General features: G+C 57.3%; 1 protein-coding gene across 1 annotated transcript; it reads right to left on the bottom strand.

The window, feature by feature from the left end:
* Positions 1–2,951: 2,951 nt before the first annotated feature.
* UBE2J2 (ubiquitin conjugating enzyme E2 J2) lies at positions 2,952–15,919 on the bottom strand. The gene is made up of 7 exons (XM_014863173.3): positions 15,621–15,919; positions 12,624–12,754; positions 10,138–10,178; positions 5,014–5,116; positions 4,795–4,933; positions 4,272–4,352; positions 2,952–3,610 (listed from the first exon to the last, which is right to left on the bottom strand). The coding sequence occupies exons 2-7, from the start codon at positions 12,752–12,754 to the stop codon at positions 3,326–3,328; spliced, it is 780 nt and encodes a 259-aa protein (XP_014718659.1). The 5' UTR covers positions 15,621–15,919; the 3' UTR covers positions 2,952–3,325.
* Between the last annotated feature and the right edge of the window lie 4,449 nt (positions 15,920–20,368).

Below are 20,368 nucleotides of genomic sequence, written 5' to 3'. Positions count from 1 at the left end.
TGCATTGCCAGATGAGCAGGTTCACTCTACAGCCATCGGCCCCAGGAGAGTGAGCACGAGGTTTCCTTCCAGCTGGACCTGAGCGACAGTGGGCAGGTCCCCAAGGAGACTTGGGGTCCTTTCTTAACTACCTCCAGGCTGCAGGCAGCAGGACGGCTGGGGCCAGGTCAAGTTAACAGGCCCTACAGGCATGCTGGGGAACCCCATTGCCAGCCGGCCCCTGGCTGGCGTGGACCAAGGCTGAGGACAGAACCACTGCTTGCTGTCCAGCCTCAAGGAAAGCGGGGTACACTGGTGCCGGGGGAAGCAAGGAAGAGCCCTCCAGACCCTCCCCAATTCCCAGATGTCCACCAGGAATGATGGAGCCAGCCACGCAGGAGACCTCAGCCCTAGGCCTTGCCCAGAGGCAGCAGCTACAGGCAGAGCCGCCCAAGACAAGCTGGACAGGGAAGATATGAGTGTCCACACAGGACACCCGTCTTCCTCCTAGTTCAGGCAGAGGTCACCTCCAGGGACAACAGCGGCTGTTTCTGCTGAATCCTGGTGGATCTGGTGAAGCCACCTCAGCTCCCTGGTGTGTGATGGTGAGCCAGCTCCCGATGCCTGCATCCCAAGGAGGGCCACGCTGAAGAAGACTCCTTTGTGCCCGGCCCAGCTGAAACCCTAGAAGTGACCTGCGCCCAGCAATGAGTCAGGAAAGGCAGCCAAGCTGCCAGACCCCTCCTCACAGGCTGGGCACCTGCTTTTGTCACCTGCATCCTGCTGGCCTGATCCTGAAAGCATGCAGCAGAGTGCTGCTGGCAACACGCGCTCTGTGACTGGCTGCTGCACGGACATTGCCAGCTGTGCCAGGCTCCAGTATCGTCCTACAAGGTCAGTGCCGGGGGTGGGCTCCCAGGGTGCAGTGTCCACACGAAAGCTAGGGAGCCAGCAGCACTCTGCTCTCCAGAGCCACTCCCCCACATCCCGGGAGTCCTGGGCCAGCTTCCCTGTGAGCACTGGAGCCACCTGGAAAGCACATCCACATCTTCCTTCCACAGCTCCCCCGAGGGAGGCTCAGCTGCCAGTTCTCACCCCCCACCCACAGTTGGACACTGGACACCCTGACTAGCCAGGGCAGGCCGTCACCCCACTGCCCTTGCAGGGAGAGCTGCTCCAGCCTCTCAGACCCAGACCTCTGGGTGGCGCCTGGTGGTACTGAAGCCTCAGACTTGGGCCTGGGAGACCCTTCCTAAGGGAGAAGTGCTGGAAGTACTTTTCCCAAGACCACGGTCCACACTGCCAAGACCGCTTTACACGTCTGTGGAGTATCAACTGTCAGGGGCCTTTCTCCTTTGATCAAGACGGACTTCACTATGCGGTCCAAGTCACAAAGGGCGCGGGTGTGCCAGCTGGGGACACACACGTCCAAGGGTGGTCTAAGAATGCCTGACGGCCCTCCGCTAGGGACTCCACACAAGAATGAGGGCCTGAGATTCCCCCCGAGGGAGAGCAACACAGACGAGGGGTCAGATGCATGGCCCAACAGGACAAGATCATCTTTTATTTCGGCTCACATCCAACAGCACGCCACCTTGGGCACCAGTGAAGGCTCTGGACAGCACGGGTCAATTCCCACTGCTGACTAAGGGTTTTTAAAAGTTGAGATTTCACATACAGAAAAGAAGTAATACATGGGAAGTAGACTATTTGCTAAACATTCTGCCTCCCAGAGCCTCAGAAAATGAGTGTTTGGAACAACGCCGACCTCCAGACGTGACCTTAAGCTGGCTGTGGACGGAGGGTGAGGCCTGGTGTCCAGCACAGCAGAGCAGGAGGCCTGGCAGAGCTCGCCCCTGCCCACCGCTGCACACGCAGGCATCTGGGCCCAGAAGCATGACAGACACAACAGCTCCAACTCCTCCACAGGCCAAGCCAGTGGCCTGCCCAACGGCTACCCCAGCACTGGGCTGAGATGGACTCAAATTTCCGCCAACACAGACTCAAACAGCACAAAATGTAGGAACAAAGATATAATGAAAGATTTTTTTTCACAAGAGTGGGTTAAATACACACAAGTGGTAAATTATAGACGATTTAAATAAATTGATGAGAAAACAAAACAAGTCAAAGATGCACAAGCACATGGCTACACTTCAGCTCCCCGGTGTCCTCTGGAGTGCGGGCACAGCATCTCATCCGGGGCTGGTGCAGCTCTTTCTGCACCACATGCAGGGGAGATGGTGAAAGAGACGCAGAGCGGGAACATGTCGGCAATCCAGGGAATCCTCGGTCCCAAAACCACGATCCTGCCCGCTCTGCCGCTGATGTGTTCTTCAAGGGCAGCCTGTCCCCTTTTATGATGCCCAACCTCACTGTGTCATCTCCTGGGAAGAGCCAACACCCGACATGGACCAGCTGTGGAGAAGAGCCTGTGAGCCTATCTTTAGGGTAAACCACACACGGCCAGTGTGCAGGAAGCCCCAGAGCACAGAGCCTGCCTGTCAGGTGGGGACTCCTGTGGAGCTTCTGGGGCTCCACCCTCCACCAGCACAGGCGTGGCTTCTGGGCCACAGGACATGAGGAATTCAGAGGAAAGGCTCTGGGGGTACCGAGGACCAGCTGCCACAGCCGCAGCCTGGAGGAGGCCATGGGGGCAACTCAGCCACCTCCATCCTCAGCCATGGCTTTAAATGAAGGACGACCCCTAGTGGTCAAGAGTGAGCAGATGCTTAACTTCAACATCACCACTTTCCTAGGAGAAAGTGCTTCGTTCAGAATGAACACAAGCACATTTTAAAATGCTGAGGCCAAATCCCAGATCTCTGGGTCCCCGTCCACTGCTGCCCCTGGCCAGCTGGCCCCTGGGGGCCCACCGGCAGGCTCCTTGCCCAGGCCAGCTGAGCACAGCCGTGGGACCAGCTCCCGTCTGGTGAGTCAGAGCTGCGCTGGACTAAGAAAACACAAGAGTATCTGATAGGCATCGAGGCTTATATTTTAAGTGACCAAATCTAATAAAATGAAAAACAGGTTTGCTAAAACATGTCCAAAGACAATACAGGAGATGAGCTATAAAACCAAAGCATGAGGCCCCTCCTCCTCGACACCCAAGCCCCACAGCCCCAACAGACCCCAGGGCAAGAACAGGGCGCTGGGGATCTCGCGTCTCCTCCAAATCCAAACTACACACTTTGGTTTTTGTTTTCCTCTTAAAGGTTTTTAAAAAGCTAACCCCAGGAGTCAGGCGGGTCCACCCTGCGCTCGGAGGCACGTCCAGCCAGCCCATGTCAGGCTCGGGCCCAGCGTCCCTCATTTTCGACCACTTGTGCTGGTCCCAGCGTGTGGCTCACTCCTGCGCTATGCTCCTCAGCACGTACTTGACCGTGTAGGCGAAGGCTGCAAACCCCACTATAACAAACAAGTTCGCCAGGGCGCCGCCCAGGAGTCCATGGTGCCGGTTGGCCTGCTGGAGCCCCGCAAGGTGGGGCCCGGCCCCCGGTACGTGCCCGTTGAGCAGCTGAAGCCCATGCTGGCCGTGGTGTGTCTCCCCATCTGGAACCACGTCCGGTAGGGGGAGAGCCTGGGGTCGGCTACTGAGTTCGTCTTGTGCCTTCTGTTTCTGTTTAATTTCCTAAGACAAAAACAGCAAGAAACAAGGGCTGGTCCAAAAAAACTGGTTCCTTGAGGACCGGGGAGGGCCCGAGGTCAGGCCAGCTGCAAGTGTCCAAGCCCAACGCCTGCCCTTGGAGGCAAGCGCTGCTGCTGCCCTGCTTCTCAGAACGAGGGGCCGAGTGACCTGCCAGAATCACTGAGCCTGTGCCTCACAGGCCCTGGAGAGAGCCAGGACCCAGGAACACTGAATCGCCGCATCCTCGATCTCTGTGCAGTCCAGCCTCCCCTGCACACGGCCACATCTTCTGCTCTAGTGCCAAGACCAGAGAGCATTCCAGTCCCTCACAGCAGGGCACTCCCGTCCCCGCCACTCCTGGCCCACCTGGAACCCCAGCATCCTGCCCAGAACCTCTCCACCCCTCGCTCCGTGGCGGGGACAAGCCCAGTCTCTGCTATCCTCAATCTCTCCCCAGCTCCAACCCTGCTGTCCAAGCCCCTGGGTCGCTGGGCGCCTTGAGGAGAGAGGCTGGCCTGTTTGCACCTAAGAGCGTGTGTGGGGCTAGGTGCCCTCTGTACTGTCTACACAGCAGAAGGACACACAGGAGCACACATCTCCTCCTTAGAGAGAATCGAATCTGAAAGCAACTCTGACACGGGGAAAAGCACTTTCACTTTCTTACCTCCACGACTTCAGGAAACAACTCACAGAAGACTTTGTCTTTTAAATTAAACGCTAAACTCTGTGCAGCCAGTTGTCTCTTCTAGGAAGAAAGAGAAGGGAGATATCAGCCCAAAGACTAATTTCAATTCTTTCAGATTCTAAACACAGATTATTTCATGGTCAAGAGCTGCTGTCCTCATGTTGTTCAAAAGACTCCATAAGCTGGTTCTTCACAACAAACTAATTTATAGCTTTATAGAGGCTTATTTACCTTCCCATTACCATCAGCGATATTCCACTTGATTCCAACTTAAACAAGAGAAAAGTAAAGCCAACTCACAAGGAGGAACCATCATGCCCACACGTGACACCTTCACTGTCTAGAGAGGGGCTGCATGCTGCCCGCCCCTCCCAGGGCCCCGAGGAAGCACCACCTGTTCCTCCGCTGCTGAGAACAAGGAGCCCCAGAGTGGGTCTTTCCAGTGGTGCCAGGGGTGGGGGGGTGGGGGGGGGAGGACACAGGCTAAGCCGTGCCCCCTCACCGTGAAGTCTGACGTCTCTATGCTGCCCAGGGTGGGGCCCTTCTCCACCATGAAGCTCAGAAGCCCAGTCAGGATGGTGGAGACGGACCAGGCCGGGTTCCATGTGTCTGGGTGGAAATCCGTGATGGAAAGACACAGCCTGCAAAAAAGGGACCCACTCAACAGGGCACACACTCGTAACCACAAGCACACGTCAGAAGCACTGCAGAAATGTCTTACCTCGTATTGCACTTAAATCTTCCATTGGGAGTTATCATATAAATACTAGGAGGTTTAAAAGGAAATTCTCTGGGAAAAATTAGTTTTCCATGATAATAGCCACCTATATCAAAACAGAGAAAGAGCCTTGTCATTGTCGACGGTGTGACTCCTCACGGTCTCAAGCCCCAGCACCCACCCCCACACCAGCTGGCAGGCTGTCACCACTGTCACCCATTTCTTATCCTGCCCAAACCCCAGTGAGGTCTCCCCACCTCCATGCCCATCCTTCGACCATCCCTGGAACACACACATCTTGCAAGCAGTCTCACTGGGGGCTCCTGATCACCATCAGAGTGGGACCTTGCCCCCATGGCCACTGCAAGCCCCTCCTTGGCCCTCCTGTGCCCCAATCACCAAGAGGAGAGCATCAGAAGAGAACCTGCAGGGCTCCCCTGACCCCGTCCACTCCTAAGTGTATCAGATGAGGTCATCCCATTCCAGGACCCCTCTCTCCTGCACTACCCATTTCTCCTTCTTCACCAAATTACACCCAGCAACAAGCAAACCTGCCATCATTTCCCCCATCTTAAAAATAACAAACAAAACACACAACTCTGACCACTCCCCCCACCGCCCTCCAATTCCTGCCAGCTGCTCCCTTCTCCTTTAGGTAAAATCCCTGGAGAGCCACATCCACGGCTGCCATGCTCTCAAGTCCACCCTGACAAGGCTTTTGTTCCCACCATGGTCCCCCAAATCTCATCTCAAGGTCATCAGACATCTCCACTGAGGAGTCTGACCACATTTCAGGCCTCACAACCACTCCTGACCCACCTTCTTGAAGCTCCACCCTGGCTTGGCCTCCCCTTCCTGTCCTCTTCCCTCCAAGTGCAGGCTGCCCAGCTCCATCTGGTGCTCTCCCCGCATCACTCGCACTTCTGGGGTCACACCAGTCTCATGTGACATAGGTAGTACCGTGATGACTCCAACCAGCACCTCCACCTGGACCTCTACACTCCTGCCCAATTCCAGACCCATGTAATGACCAGGCAACAGTGCCCTAGATGGCTCCAAGACAGAATTCGTGCTATTTTCCCCAAACAGCAACTCCATCCTCTAAATTGTTGTTCAGACTAAAATCTGGGAGGTGCCCTAACTCCCCATCACATCTACTCCATTGGCAAATCCTGTGGGCCTCACCTTCCTAGTGATCCAGAGCCTGACACTTGGATGACCTTGCTGGCCTCACCATCTCCCCTGGGTCACTCAGCTCAAGGTCCCACCAGGACAGTCACCTTTGCTCTCAGGGGGCACCTAGGAGCCTATGGGAAATACAGACCTCAGGCCACCCCAGACCAGCTGAGCGGAAGGTGCATTTGACAGGATTCCTGGCCATGCAAGTGTGCACGTATGGTGAGAACACTGCCCTGTCCTCCCACCTGGGCTCCCTGCTGTCCCCCAGCACCCTGGGCGTGGTCCCATCTTGAGGACTGGGACACACTAATCCCAAGGTGCCCCAGGTCTCTGGTCCAACACTACTCTCAGGTAAGGCCTCCCTCCACCTCGTGTGGGCTGCAGCACTCGGTCGCCTCACATGAGGGCTGTCACTTCCACTCCTTCCACGTTCTGTCAATGCTAGAGGGATGACCTGAGCAAGTGCCACCTGCAAGGTCTGCTAGATAAACAGACAGGTGCACCAGTGACAGACAGACTAATGTCAGACATGACATTTCAGAGCACACACACTCAAAATCACAAAGAAAAGTCAAACTGGAAAATAAACAAGAGATATAAACAGCCCATTTCCCAAGAGGAAGCAGGAATAGCCACTACGCATGTCTGGCTCAGTACTAAGTAGGAAGCGGCTTAAGCAGCAGGAAACACGCCATTTTTAGCTTCATGGAGGGTGGTGGGAAGGTGGGCCCTGCCTTGCTGTACAAGTATATACCTGCCTGGACCACTGAGGGAACAGACCAGGAAACAGAATGCTAACACACGCACAGACCCAGTGGTTCTCTCTTTTGTTATCTACCCAAGAGATGCTGACCATTACATGGAAAACCACACACAGTGGTTCACTGCCAATGAAAACCAGCAACCCCCTGCTTGTCCTTGGAGGGAAGAGCTCCGTGCACCGCTCATCCACACTGTGGAGTTGGTGCAGCAGCCGCGGAGCGAGAATCCTACAGGGGGCAAACAACCAACAGTACAAAGTGAAGGAGAAACCGCAAGTTGCAAGACACACACAGTAAGCCGGTTCCCTTAAGCCATGGAAGTGCGCCATCCTCCATGTCCAAAGACGCACACTCTGAACTGCAGAGAAGGAGCTGTGGGAGAAGCGCGTCCTGAGGGCAGCCAGGAGGCGCATCCTGAGAGGCAATGGAGGGGCCACGGGAAGATGGAGCATCACCCAGAAGTCAAAGTGCTGAGCCCACCCCCAGGGGCGTGGGGAAGGGGATGCGTGAACCCCTGTGCCAGCAGCTCCCACTCCCTTCCAAGTGTCCCCAGGGCACGGAGCCAAGAGCACGGCCTTGGCTAAGACCAGGGGACAGAAACCACAGAAAGTGTCGTGGCCCTGGCACCATGCTGCGCTTCCTCCACTGAACTGCTTTTGCAACTTGGTCAAAAATCGGTTGGCCACAACTGTGCAGGACTGTTCTGGGTTCTCTACTCATTCCACGGATCTGCATCTCCCTCCATGGACACCACACCACGCAATCACCGGAGCCTACACTCCAAGTCTCAAAATCAGGCAGAGTGACTCCTCCCCTCCTACCCTCTTTAAGAATTGTTCTAGCTATTCTAGGTCCTTGCCTTTCCATGTACATTTCAGAATAAAAATTTTAGTATAAGCTTGTGTATGTCTACAAAAATTCTGTTAAGGTTTTGATGGGATTATATAAAATCTAGGGATCAATTAGAGACAGGAAGCAGATTCTGAAATGCCTGGACTGCTCTGCCTGGAGAACGCCAGGAGAAGCACAGGCACAGAGCCCACAGCAAGGACAGCACCAGTGCCAACCAACACTGGGCAGGCAGATGCGGACCTGGGAGAGGAGCTAGGAGACTGGAAAGGAAGGGTCAGAACATCCAGAGCCAAAGGAGGAGCAAGTGAGGAGGGAGCCAGAGCCACCACAGTCACAGTCTGCACAGGCCCAGACACTGAGGCCTGAGAGCTGTCCTTCACGTGCGGCAATTCAGAGGAATCCCTTGGAGATCTTGATGAGGGCAGTCAGCAGAGGGTTGGGCTGCAGACAGCAGAGGGTAGTGCTGAGCTGAAGAGGAGGAGGGCAGTGGAGGGAGCGGGGGTAACAGGGCAGTAGGAAAAGGCTTCTGTCTCTGAAGGGATCTTCACAGGAAGGTGGGCGCATTTGCAGCCTGTGGGCCAGGACCAGCGGAAAAGTACACAGGAGAGAGAACAGGACAGGCAAAAGCAGGAGTGATGGGGCTGTGACTAGAAAGGGAGCACCTCTCTCTGCAGAGTCAGGCGACACCAGGGCCGCAGGGGCTGTGGGGACAGGGGTCTCCTGCAGTCCCAGCCCCTGCAGACTTCCACTCAGGGCCTGCACTCTCCTCTCTGCCACCTCCACCCCTGTCCAGGGGCCAGGCTCATTTCAGCCAGCAACAGTCCTGGCTGGTCTTGGGGGATGGAAGGGTGGGGGGGGTCTGGTTAAAAAATTAATAAATGTTGACTATTTATTAGGAAAGTACTAAAACAACAAAGAATTAAAAAACTTAAAAGAGAACACTACTCATTCTTGGTGTATATGCCTCAAGTTTGTTAAAAACATACACATATTTAAAAAGCATTTCAATATGATCTGGATAGACCATTCTTTTTTTTTTGAAGATTTTATTTTTCCTTTTTCTCTCCAAAACACCCCAGTACATAGCCGTATATTTTTTAGTTGTGGATGCCTCTAGTTGTGGCATGTGGGACGCTGCCTCATCGTGGCCTGATGAGCAGCCATGTCCGTGCCCAGGATCCAAACCTGTGAAACCCTGGGCCACCAAAACGGAGCATGTGAACTTAACCACTCAGCCATGGGGCCAGACTCAGGACAGACCGTTCTGAAGCCCGTCTTTCTAGGAACCCACCACAAGGCGTCATCAAGCCCACACCCTGTTGCTGGGCATTTGGTGGGTCCCCAAAGCAACTTTCTAAGAAAACACCCACCCTACAGCAGATATGCTTCTGCATACTTGTTTCCCTAGGACAGATCATTCCAAAGTCCCTGTAGGGTAGTGACACATCTGCCAAACCATGTTCCAGACAGCCAGGCCTTTTCCATTCTACCATTCGCCTCTGACAGTCCAGGGCAGTGGTTTTCAAACTTTCTCCTCTAGCTGCAGAACTCTTTTCCAGTCAAATCTTATGCAAAACTCCCACACATAAGCAAACCAAACGGTGTTGCTTTGGCCACCTGAAGTCAGGACCCAGTGACTAAAGAGCTGAAGGCCCTGTCAACCTGGCCCGGCCCTGCCCACCTGGCCTGGCTCTGCCCTGGGCTTGCCTGGCACAGCTCATCTCTCAATCTAGCCCAAAGCCCGAGAATGGCACGTGGCTCCCCATAGGCCCTCAGAAGCTTGCTGACTGACAGCTCCCAGGTTTACCTTGTAAACGACACCAGACAACCCTAGGTGGCCTCACCGGATCAGTCTGGCAGCGGTAAGGAGAGCAGAGGTGCTCAGCAGCCCCAGAGTGGGTCCTGTAGCCTCCCTAGGCCTCAGTGCCCCGTCCACACAAGGGGCCACCACTTAGCACAGAGGACTGGGCAATGAGTGAGCACTCCATAAACACACTTTTCTCTCCTTCAATGACGTTCATCCCAGTCTTGAGAAGTGAGGAGAACCTGGCCTTGTTTACCGTTTACCCAAGCCTGGGTCCCAGCTCTGAGCTCCCTGACGTCAGATACCTACAGACGACCCCCTGAAGACTGAGACACGTCATTAAAACCAAACTTTCAGCAAACACCTCTAGAACTTGGAGAATTGACAGGATGAGCTCCACCTAAGTCCAATCCAACTAATACACATCCAAAATGGAAGGAATGCTATTTAGAAATGAAAGGTGTTTAACGGGCAAGGTCTATTCACCATAGAAAAACTGCCTCTTGTTCTTCTAACTCAGAGCAGACTTACCTTCGTAAGGAGTCATCTCAGGGCCTCGGACCACATAGTGCCTGAGGGAGAGAAGAAAATCAGGTGGCTTTGGGAATGGCCAATTCTCCAAACTCCAAGTCACTCCAGATTGGGGTTTGTAGGGCAGCCCAAACTGGACATTCACAGACACTCAGCAGGTGAAGAGGAGAAGGCTAAACTCCGACCGAGGCAGCTTCACAGCCCTGAGCCTCTTGTGCTGCAGATGCTTCAGTCACTTTGTAATAGGATCTTAGAGGCTGAACCACCAAAGTTTTCCACAAAGTACTTTTGTGCCCACAATACAATATACAAGAAGTTAATCCTCTCTAACCACTAACATCAACTGAAAGTTTTTTAAATTTTAATTTCACAATACATTCTAGAGACATACTTGAAAATTTGTATTTTTCAGTGTGTCCAGGTATCATGTAGTAGGCTAAACAGGGAACAGCTGGTGACATGAGGTGGCTCTGTGTCCCCCTGGCATTGATGTCCTGGAAGAACCACACACGACCTTAGAGCAGCTGTCCTCGAATAGGAGGAACAGGGACAGCCTGTAATTGTCACCAAAGTCTCACACGGAGCCCAACCCTAGGTGGGCGCATGTGCCTCAGACCAAGAGCGGTGGCACACACGGGCTCCGCTGTCCCACGCAAAGAAAGGCGGCTTCAGCTCTATGTCGAGAGGTGTTTGGGCTCATGGATTTTCAAACACAACAGAAAAGCACAAAGGAGAAAGCAGAACGCACCAGAAATGCCAGACCAGACACAATGGGTCACATTTTGATAACCATCCCTCCACTCTTCCTACCAGCACATGTACGTCGCCTTAATGCTGGGGACCACACGACACCTGCCATCTGCTGCTATGTTTGACTCAGAAAGTCTTCTCACCCACTGTCAGGGAGCAGGGACAACCCTCAGAGCTAAGCACATGACATTCGCAGGAATGTGGCCTTCGCCTGTCACTCCCAATTCCTGCATCCAGGCTGAGAACACTGGGAAGGGATGGTGAGCAAGTGCCCAAGGGTGCCCAGCAGCCCTGGGGTGGAGTGAAGACAGACTTTTTCTAGAAGGCTCTTCTCTTCTCCCAGCCGGGGGAGAGACCCCCACAGCTGGGCAGGACAGCTCACATAAGGGCCCACATTGCTGCCCTCAGCCACCATCTGCAAACTGGATTGGGGGGCGGCACCTCCCCACGTCAACAGCACCTAACTGTTTGTGCAAACAATTTAGATTTTATGTTTAAAGGAAACCTGCTTTCCTGCTGGAGTCTGGGATACGGCAGGTGCCAGCAGAGGTGCTTACGCCATCTGCCCCCACTGGCTTTCTCCATGGACAGCACCCCACATGGCTGTCACAGCTCGCTGCAGGGGAATTCAGTGCATCCTGTGAGTCCACAGGGACGGGAAGCTCAGGCCTGATCTCTGGTGGACTCTGCCCCTGTGCCTTCTCCCTTTGCTGATTTTGTTGTCTTTTCACCATAATAAACCTTAGTGGTGTGTCCTCCTAGCCAGTGATGGAACCTGGGGACCCCGACTCACATGTAGGGAAGAATTTCCCACAAAATGAGGATATTCCTGCAAGTGCCATGGAACCCATCCCTCCACCTGCCAGCTACATCCTGGGGGCCCTACTGAGTTTATGCCCTTTGGGGGCAGGGAGAGCTCTGCTGCGACACTGACCCTCACTCACACGTGAGGTCCACCTCACCCTGAGACTCCTCCACTCCCTGGTGGAAGTGGCCCTTCTCTGTAAGCCAAGGAAGGTGGACTCAGAATCCTTGAACACCTGTCCAACCTAGAAAATACTTCTTGTTAACTCAGTTAAATCTCTTTTCTCTGGATTAACAAAAAAGTTGAATAGTACTTTTTAAGATCAAAACATAAAAACATCCTTCAACAAAGAGAAAATGCTTCTTAATACCTCAGCCCTACACTTTATTTTTCACAAAATCACCAGCAAACCTGGGAAGGACAGCATTTCTGTAGAGGCATGCAGCCTCGTAATGAAACTTTAACACAATGAAAGACCCACTATGAAACACATGTTCACAAGGCACAGATCCTCTCAGGCATGTGCCCGGCCACTGCCAGGAGCTGGAGGTCAGGAACCCTGTCCCCCCATCACCAACTCTCGAAGGCAGGATGGGCCACTTCACAGCGCCAAGAGGCAAAGAGCAGAGAAGAGTCTAGAAATGCAGTCTCTCCTCTAAGAGCTGTGAGCCCTGCCCAGCCCGAAGCCTCCCCGACAGCCTCCCCACAGACCAGTCTGGCCCCAGGAAGGACTCCCTTCAGCCCCAGTGTACAGGAGTCAAGGAGGACCTGTCGTGTCCCCAGCTGCTGGCCGTTATGAAGATGACCAGAGCGTGTCTGTGGGCCTCAGTCTGCTCACACCTGGAAGGGTGCAGGTGCACTTTCCCAGAGCCAAGCCCACCCAACCCGGCCAGCAGAGAACCCAGGCGACAGTGGGTGACGCAGGCCTTACCATTCAAGAATGTTGGAAGGGAGGGGCTCAGCACAGATGTAAGGCACCGGGTCTTTCTTAATTCGCAGGTAGTCCTGCTTCAGTCGCTGGGTAGCTGTTGTCGGAGCTCTCTTACTGCTGTTGTTGCTCATCTGTCAAAAATACACATTTACATTTACAACACCTAAGGGACCTCCACGGCACCGACACTCAGTGTCCCTAACCTGTCCTGCCACAGCAATGGACCCCAGAGGCCAGGATCTCCACCCTGACATCCCGGCCAGCACAAACCTGAAGTCACTCCACCCCCCACTGTACCTGCCCTCCTTCCTCAGCCTCCGGGCCCTTGCACTTTCTGTTCCCTGGCGACAGCCACACGCTCACTCCTTCCCTCTCTTCAGTCTCTGCCTACACATTACCTCGTCAGAGGGGTCTGTGGACTCCTGGCCCCTTTGCCCGGCTGCATACTCCTCAGAGCACTATCCCCACCAGACTACAACTGGGCTTTGAGTGCTCGCTCCACACCCCCAGGGCCTGCAAAGGAAGGCTCAGCCAGGGCACCCACAGGGGTCCTCCTGTGCGCACCATCGCCCAACCCTGCTTCTCGTTCTGGGGTCCCTGAACCTCAGGATCCTCGTGCCCTTCCTCCTTCCAATTCCCACTACACTCACCCTAACGCAGCATCTCATTACTTTTCCCACCTAACACAACGCCTCCCCACTGGCCTCCCGACCTCTAGTCTCTCCCCACTTCAGTCCATCTTGCACACTTGAGTCAGAGTAACTTTCTCAATGCACAGTTCTGATCACAGCCCTTCAAGATTCCTCCACAGCTGAGCAAAAAAACGTGAACACCTCCCCCTGCCTGCCAAGCCCTCTACAAAACAGCCCTAGCCAGCCCTCCTAGTTCCTGACTCCCAAGGCCCGTGATTTGCTGGAGTGCCAAACTCCCTTCTCATCCTGATCATATGGCTGCTTCCCTAGTTCTGCCGTCTCTACTGGCAGAAAATTCACTTAGGCCCTTCCTGGCCTAGCTTGAGAGCCAAGTCCCTCAAACGCCTTCCTGACTTCCCTGGTCAAAAGCCTCCTCTGTCCTTCAACGGCCTCCCTGCAACCCAGCTCCACATCACACAGGTGCCTGGCAGGACCTAGCAGAAATCACTGGTGTGCCGGCAGCAGACGCAAGCCACTGACAGCCTGGGAAGGGCGTGCTTCCCACCCAGCACCACCCTGAAGATCCTGACCCAAGAAGCCAAATGGGCCAGGTGCCTCACCCTAGGCCAACACCTACTAACACCCACAGCAAACACCCAAAAGCAGAACCACCACGGAGGACTGTTCTGTTTCTTTTAAATGCTCACCCTGAAGTTAACGCTCATACACAAAGCACCTTGCTGGATAACTCAAGTACAAGTGTTTGGACTCGGTGAAGCAGCCAGGCTGGACGCTGAATGGAAGGCAGTGGACAGCCACACAAGATAAATAAAACAGACCCTGCCCTGCCCATCACTACAAACTTCTCTCGTTCTTGCTTTCAAAAGCATAATCTCTAAAATCGTGTTTATGATTCAACTGCTCAGTTCACAAAAAGAAAGGGCTCCCATCCGCCCCTCCCTGGCCTCCCTCAGGGCGGTGCTCTCACAGCCCCCAGATTTCAGCTGGGACAGTGTCTCCCCATCGTCCCCTCTAAGCATATCTACAGCACCTGCACAGACCACGAAACAGGTCTCGGTTCCCTCGCACCAAGTCCCCACTGACAGAGCAGACAAGATACATTACACTGAAGGGAAGAGAACGTAGACAAAGACGACAAAAATGGTATGGACAAAAAATTTTAATACACAGGAGTGGAGAGAAAACAGCCGACGCAACATCACAGGGCAGGAGTCCTTCAGTCTCACACTGAGACAGACCTGCCGTGTGCCCGGCATCTGCTTCCCTTGCTCCCTTTTCTCCAGATGTGGTCCCACCATGCCTACGAGAACTCAGGTGATGGTGTGGCAGGAGACCTTGGCCTGACTGACCGGATGGGCACATGACACACCCATGCCCAGTACTTTAACGGAAGTCTCTCCCTTCCCCATGAGGATTGCTTCATAGGCTGGATGGATGCCCAGGGCCGCCGGAGGCAGCCCCACCACCACTCACGCACCTGCCTGAGGATGGAGCTGCACAGAGGTCAGCACTGCGGGAAGTGCAGATTAGGGACTGCATGTTCCAGGCACCAGGATCCCACCGTGCCTGAAGTGTGCACACTGGCCTTTCCCACTAAGTGACACCCTCCGGGGCCTTTCTACTGAAGCCAGACGACACCAGGTGTCACTCACCTGAAGCGAGCAGAGCCCTGTACCGCCGCGTGGGTATTCTCACACACTCACTACATCTATTCCCGCCGGGCTGCGGCCTTACCTCTCTTTAGCCGCTTCTGCCTGGGCCCGGCAAGTGGGTGGGAACCGGATTTGAATTAAACACGGACCCGCTAAACGGTGCTAACCGAGTGACAGGCTAGAAGGTTGACCCCGGCCGGAGGCGGGGACGGCGCGCGCACTCAGCAGACGCGGACTAGGGCGGCACAGACGGCGAGGCGGCCCGGGCCGACTTTCGGCCCCCGGATTTCTCTCCAGTCCCCAGGGCGCAGTCCCGGGCACACTCACTCCTGCTGGGGCTCAGGACGCAGGTGGGGTGCCGACCGCTGGCGGGGAAGCGGCGGCGGGCAGACGGCCCCGCTCCGCCCACCGCGGACTCCCGGCGCATCACAGACCCGGGCCGGCCGGCTCGTCCCGGAGGCGCCCGTGGGGCCGCTCCCACGAGGCCCTACCGCACGACTCAGCCGCGCGCCCAACCAGCCCCGCGCTGGCGAGGCCCACCCGGCCCAGAGCCCGGGCGCCCTGCCGTAACCGACCCCGGCTCCGCGCACGGAGGCTGTGGGGCGGGCCGCGCCGTGGAGGCCCGGTGCCCCGCGCCCCGCTAGGGCTGGCTCCGGCAGGGGAACGCACGGCGAGGCCCGGCGCGCGCTCACCTCTCCCCGTCGCCGCGCGTGGGCCGCCGCCGCGCTCGGGCTCGCCGTGGTCGAGGCCGGAGCAGGGAGCGGGGTAGTGGGCCCACGCCGGAGAGCCACGCCGCGCCGGGACCTGTCCCACCGACCACCGCCGCCGCCGCTGCCTCAGCTTCCAAGATGGCCGCTCGCGGGGCGGGGCCGTCCTCGCTTCCGATTCCGGTGCGCTGCGCGCGGGGAGCGGCCGCTCTAGGCGGCCGGGCGGACGTCCCCTGCATCTCGTTGCCGCCTCCCGACCCGCGAGGCGGGAACCGTCGGCGCGTGCGCACTGGCGGGCAGCTCCGCGGGGCCGGGCCCGAGGTGGGGAAGGTTGGCGCGTGCGCACTCGCAAGTAGCTCCGCGGGGCGGGGCCCCAGGGGGAGGACGGTCAGCGCGTGCGCACTGGTGGCCAGCCCCCTGGGTTTGGACCTTGGACTCCTCCGCCGGTGATCACGCTGCCGCTTTCCCCCTGGGCTTTCCTCGACCGGGGTGCTGTCCAACGGGCGGCCCCAGGGTCAGTCAGCGGCCGCAGGGGTCCTGGAATCCCCCACTCCCACAGTCCCCTCCCCACGACCCCGGACCGAGAGGGCTCCGGCCGAGAGCGGGGCGCCGTCCCCGGGAGACAGGCCCAGTTCTGGAGTGAGTCGGGCGGCGCCGCCACCTGCGCCCTGCCCTGAGCTCCCCGGGACCCCAGGACCCCGACTCTCCCGCCGGCTACCTTCCAAAGGACCGGCCCAGTCCGTCCTGGGGGCCCAATTCTCGTGGCCACTGAACAGAGGGCAGGAGGCACTCGAGGCCCCGGGCCCCGAGACTCCAGTCCCGGCCGGCCTTGTCTGGCCAATATTGAGGCGTGGGGACGGGGAGCCCTGGCGGAACCTGTGCCAGGTGGGGTCCATCGTGGGCCAGCTCTCCCAGCCCCTGCCCATGGGGAACGCCGTCCTCATAAAAATAGTTCCACTGTTTCCTGGCTGCATTTTCCGCCTAGCCCATGAATAGGGTCATTATGCACCAGTGGATGCTGCACTGAGGCTCGCTTTCCGCTCCCACAGTCCCCTCCTGGCCCTGGGGGAGGGGGAGGCAGAGCTTGGCCACCCGGTCATGTGAGTGGAACTGAAGCAGGCAGGTGGAGCTGCCCCAGGACAGCATGGGGAGTGCCATGACCAGGAGCCTGGAGCTGGTCATCACCTCTTCACATCTGTCCTGGGGGAGGATTTGGAGGGACTTGAGGATGGCAGACAGGTGGGGGTGGGACAGTTGGTGTTTGGGTGAGGAGAGGGCTGGGTGGCTGGGCGGGCCAGCACACTGACCACCACCCTGCCTGGAGAGGCAGCCCAGGATAGCACAACCTGTGGGGGTCAGGGGTGTCCCCCCACAGGTTGTGCTGGGCGTCTGAGGAAGGTGGTGGTCATAAGCCTGGACAGGTCCAGAGGGGCCATCGCTGTGCAGCAGGCTCTGTGCACCACCAGTAGGGGGCTGAACCCTGAGTCCACATCCTTCTCCATGACTCTGACTGCCTCTCAGGATAAACCACTGGTCAAAACAAGGTGACTGACCACACAATTAACAGTGGACCTCGGGCACTGGCTGGTCCAGCCATGGCCACTGGCAGAGGGCAGGCGGGTGGCCATGCTTATCCCTGCTTCTGGCCTACCCAGGGCACCACAGTCAGGATCTGAGCAGCCACTGCAGGGCTGGCCCTAGGCCCTGGGCAGAACCCAGAAGGAGTGCCCATTGTCCCATCAGTCCACAGCCAGGCGAGTCAGCCCGTGGGAATCCAGCCTGCTTCCGTTCCCGCCAGTCACCCAGCCCTGGCCCTCCTTCCTTCTAGGGAGGCCTCCTTCCTTCTGGGGAGGCCTCCTTCCTTCTGGAGAGGCCTCCTTCCTTTTGGGGGCCCCAGGCTCCGCCTCCTGCTGCTGCACTCAGAAAATATCTTGGCCTCGCACCTTCACTCCACTGCCTCAGAGGCCTCTGCCATCCCACGCAGGGCGGGCCCAGCTCTTCTTACCGTGTGGAAAGCTATTCAAGGGAGGTCACCCCGGAGCACCTGGGGGTTCAGCACAGGTGTGTCTGGAGCACACCCACGCACACCTGCAGAGCATGGGCAGTGACAGTGTGGGCCTGGGGTCTCAGCAGACAGAGACCCTCTTTTGCCTCAGTCTTTCCCTGTATAAAATGGGGGTGCCAGCTTATGTGGGAGCTTCCCGAAGAGAAGCCTGCAGAGGGAGGCTCAGCTCACAGCACTCAGGCATCAGCCTCCAGCCTCCTGCTCATCAAGCACCCCGAGTCACACCCTGAGGGAAAGGTGCCCCAGATGGGTATGGCCAGCAGGTCCTGCTAAGACCCCACGGCCCGCACCCCACCAGCCCCAAGTATGCTGCCTTCCAGTCAGCAAGACCCAGGATGCCCAGCCCTCTGGCTGTAGAGCTGGTGGCCTCAGCAGTCAGGATGGGAGTAGGCAGCTATGCTGGCAGCAGGTGGTGACTGGGACCTTCTCAAACCTCAAGGCTGCCCTTCTGGAGCAGGAGAGGCTGGCACTGGCCCTCAGGAGGTACTTCCTACCAGCAAGCTCTGCCAATGGCCAAGCTGCAGGAACGGGACAGTGGCATTCACTCTTGAGCATCTTGGATGGGGGCCACCCTCCATGTCATAGGGACTCCCGGGAAACTGAGAAAGGTTAGAACCAAGAACCACCCCCACCAGTTACTGCTACCCTCTCCCCAGTAGGACCTGAGGCCTCGGCCACATCTGACCAGAATGCACCATCTGGCGAGGGCCAAAAGGAGGGCACCAAAGAGCCAGCCTGGAGGTGACCCGGGAAGAAGGGTGCACACACTCCACCCCTTCCAATGAGAGGCACCTGGTCAGACCCTGAGGCACGCACAGGCAGTGTCACCCAGAGAGGATGACCTCTGCCTGTCCACGCTCACCAGGAGTCAGACTTTACAACTGTTGCAGCAGAATCCCCCCAGGGCCAACTCTGAGCTGCCCCTGAAGGTGGGGACACCCAGGGAAGCTGAACCTGAGGGTCCCACAAGACGCCAGGCACCCCAATCTCCAGGGCAGCCCTGGCCTGGAAGGAGACACCTTGGTACCCCTAGGCCCAGCCTCGGTGAAGGCCATCACTCAAAGGCCCAACAGGGGCCGTGCTCAGCAGGGTGGGCCAGCCATCCTTCCGGGCAGAGGGCGGAGGATGTGGGGCCACCTGCCTGTGCCTTCTCTCCAGCATTCTCACATTCTTACAACATACAGCTATTGAGGAGTGACCACGCGGGCCCACATTGTGCCAGGAGCAGGGGACGCCCTATCCTGCCCCAGCCTCCACTGCCTGCTCCTCTCAGGACAGCGGGGCCTGGAGTGGGTGAGGGGAGGGGCCGCGAAGGGAGAAGAGGCTGCCGGCCTCACTGCCACTGGACGCAGTCTCTGTGTCCCGGCCAGGCAGCTGGAGTCCCCCTCTGCCTCCTACAAGCGGGCTCTGGAGTGGCCTCCTCCCCTGCCTGCGGGTCTGGATGTGGGTATGGAGCCTGTCACTGACCCACAGTCCCCGAGCCTTCTCGTGGCACCTGGGCGGCCTCACATGTTTCTCCAGAAAGAGGGAAGGAGGGTTTGTGCTCCTGCCCAGATGAGCCATGACTCGAGTCCCGAGGACAGGGGTGCTCGCAGGCCAGCCCTCGCCCTGGCCTGGACTCTATCGCCCACGAGAAGGCGGGGCTCCTGCTCCCCGCAAGCTGCCCTCAGTCAGCCAGGACCCCCTGGCCAGACCTGGCCTCCCACGGCCCCTCTTTCCAGATGGCTCCCTTTTGCAAACTCCAGGACCCTGGGCAATACAGGTCTCTCCCGTTCTGATCACCCAGAGCACCTGGGGCCTTCCTCTTCTCGGGGGCTTCGCCGGGGTGGTGCACCCCATCCCCTTGATGACACAGCCCGCCCCCTCTGAAGGAAAACCACTTGGGATTGGAGAGCCTGAGACACCCCAGGCTCGTGCTGAGTCCAGGGACTCTGACACTGGCCCTGAGAGGAGGGTCTCCACACCAGTGGCATCAGCTGGTCCCATGTCTGAGCCTCGAGCATGAAGAGGAAACTCAGCTCCATTTTGCACTTGGGGAAACAGACTCAGAAAGGTTGAGTAAGTCGAGCAAGGTCACACAGTCTGTGAGTGACAGAGTCATGATTCGCACCCACACCCGGGAGAGTCCAGGACCAGCTCTTCCCTGAGCTGGACTTCCCTCTCCCAGACGTCACTGGTGACCCTCTGCCTCCTTTCGAAGGCGCAAAGCTGGTGACCTCACTCCTCCTCAGAGCCAAGGCCCCACCAGCAGGGCCTAGTGGAGGTGGGGGCTCCCTGCCTCACCTCAGCTCAGGTCCTCAGCACTGATTTGGGGTTGGATGTCAGGAACCAAGAGCCGGCCCTGAGGAGGGGGCAGCAGGGCCTGAGCTGACCCTTCAAACCTGGGACCAGGCTGAGAGTCTGGCCATCTGGGATGGTAAAGCCCCTGGGCAGTCCTGGAGACATGTTGGGTCCCCCAGTGGGCCAAGGTGGGGGTCTTCCTAGAACGGAGACAGGTGTCCTGCCTTCAACACACCATTGGCCTCACACCTGAGTGTGGTGTGTGTTCTTAGCGTGTGTGGCCCAGACACACGGTATCATCTTTGTGGGTGGTATGTCGTCTTGGTGTGTAGTGTGGTCAGCAGTGGCCTTCGTGTCCACAGGGAGGCTGAGCCATGTGCCACAGGCA

This window comes from Equus asinus, chromosome 5, assembly GCF_041296235.1.
Source record: "Equus asinus isolate D_3611 breed Donkey chromosome 5, EquAss-T2T_v2, whole genome shotgun sequence".
Taxonomy (NCBI): Eukaryota; Metazoa; Chordata; class Mammalia; order Perissodactyla; family Equidae; genus Equus; species Equus asinus.
Note: the sequence above shows the minus strand (reverse complement) of the source record. Positions and strands in the feature narration are given on the sequence as shown.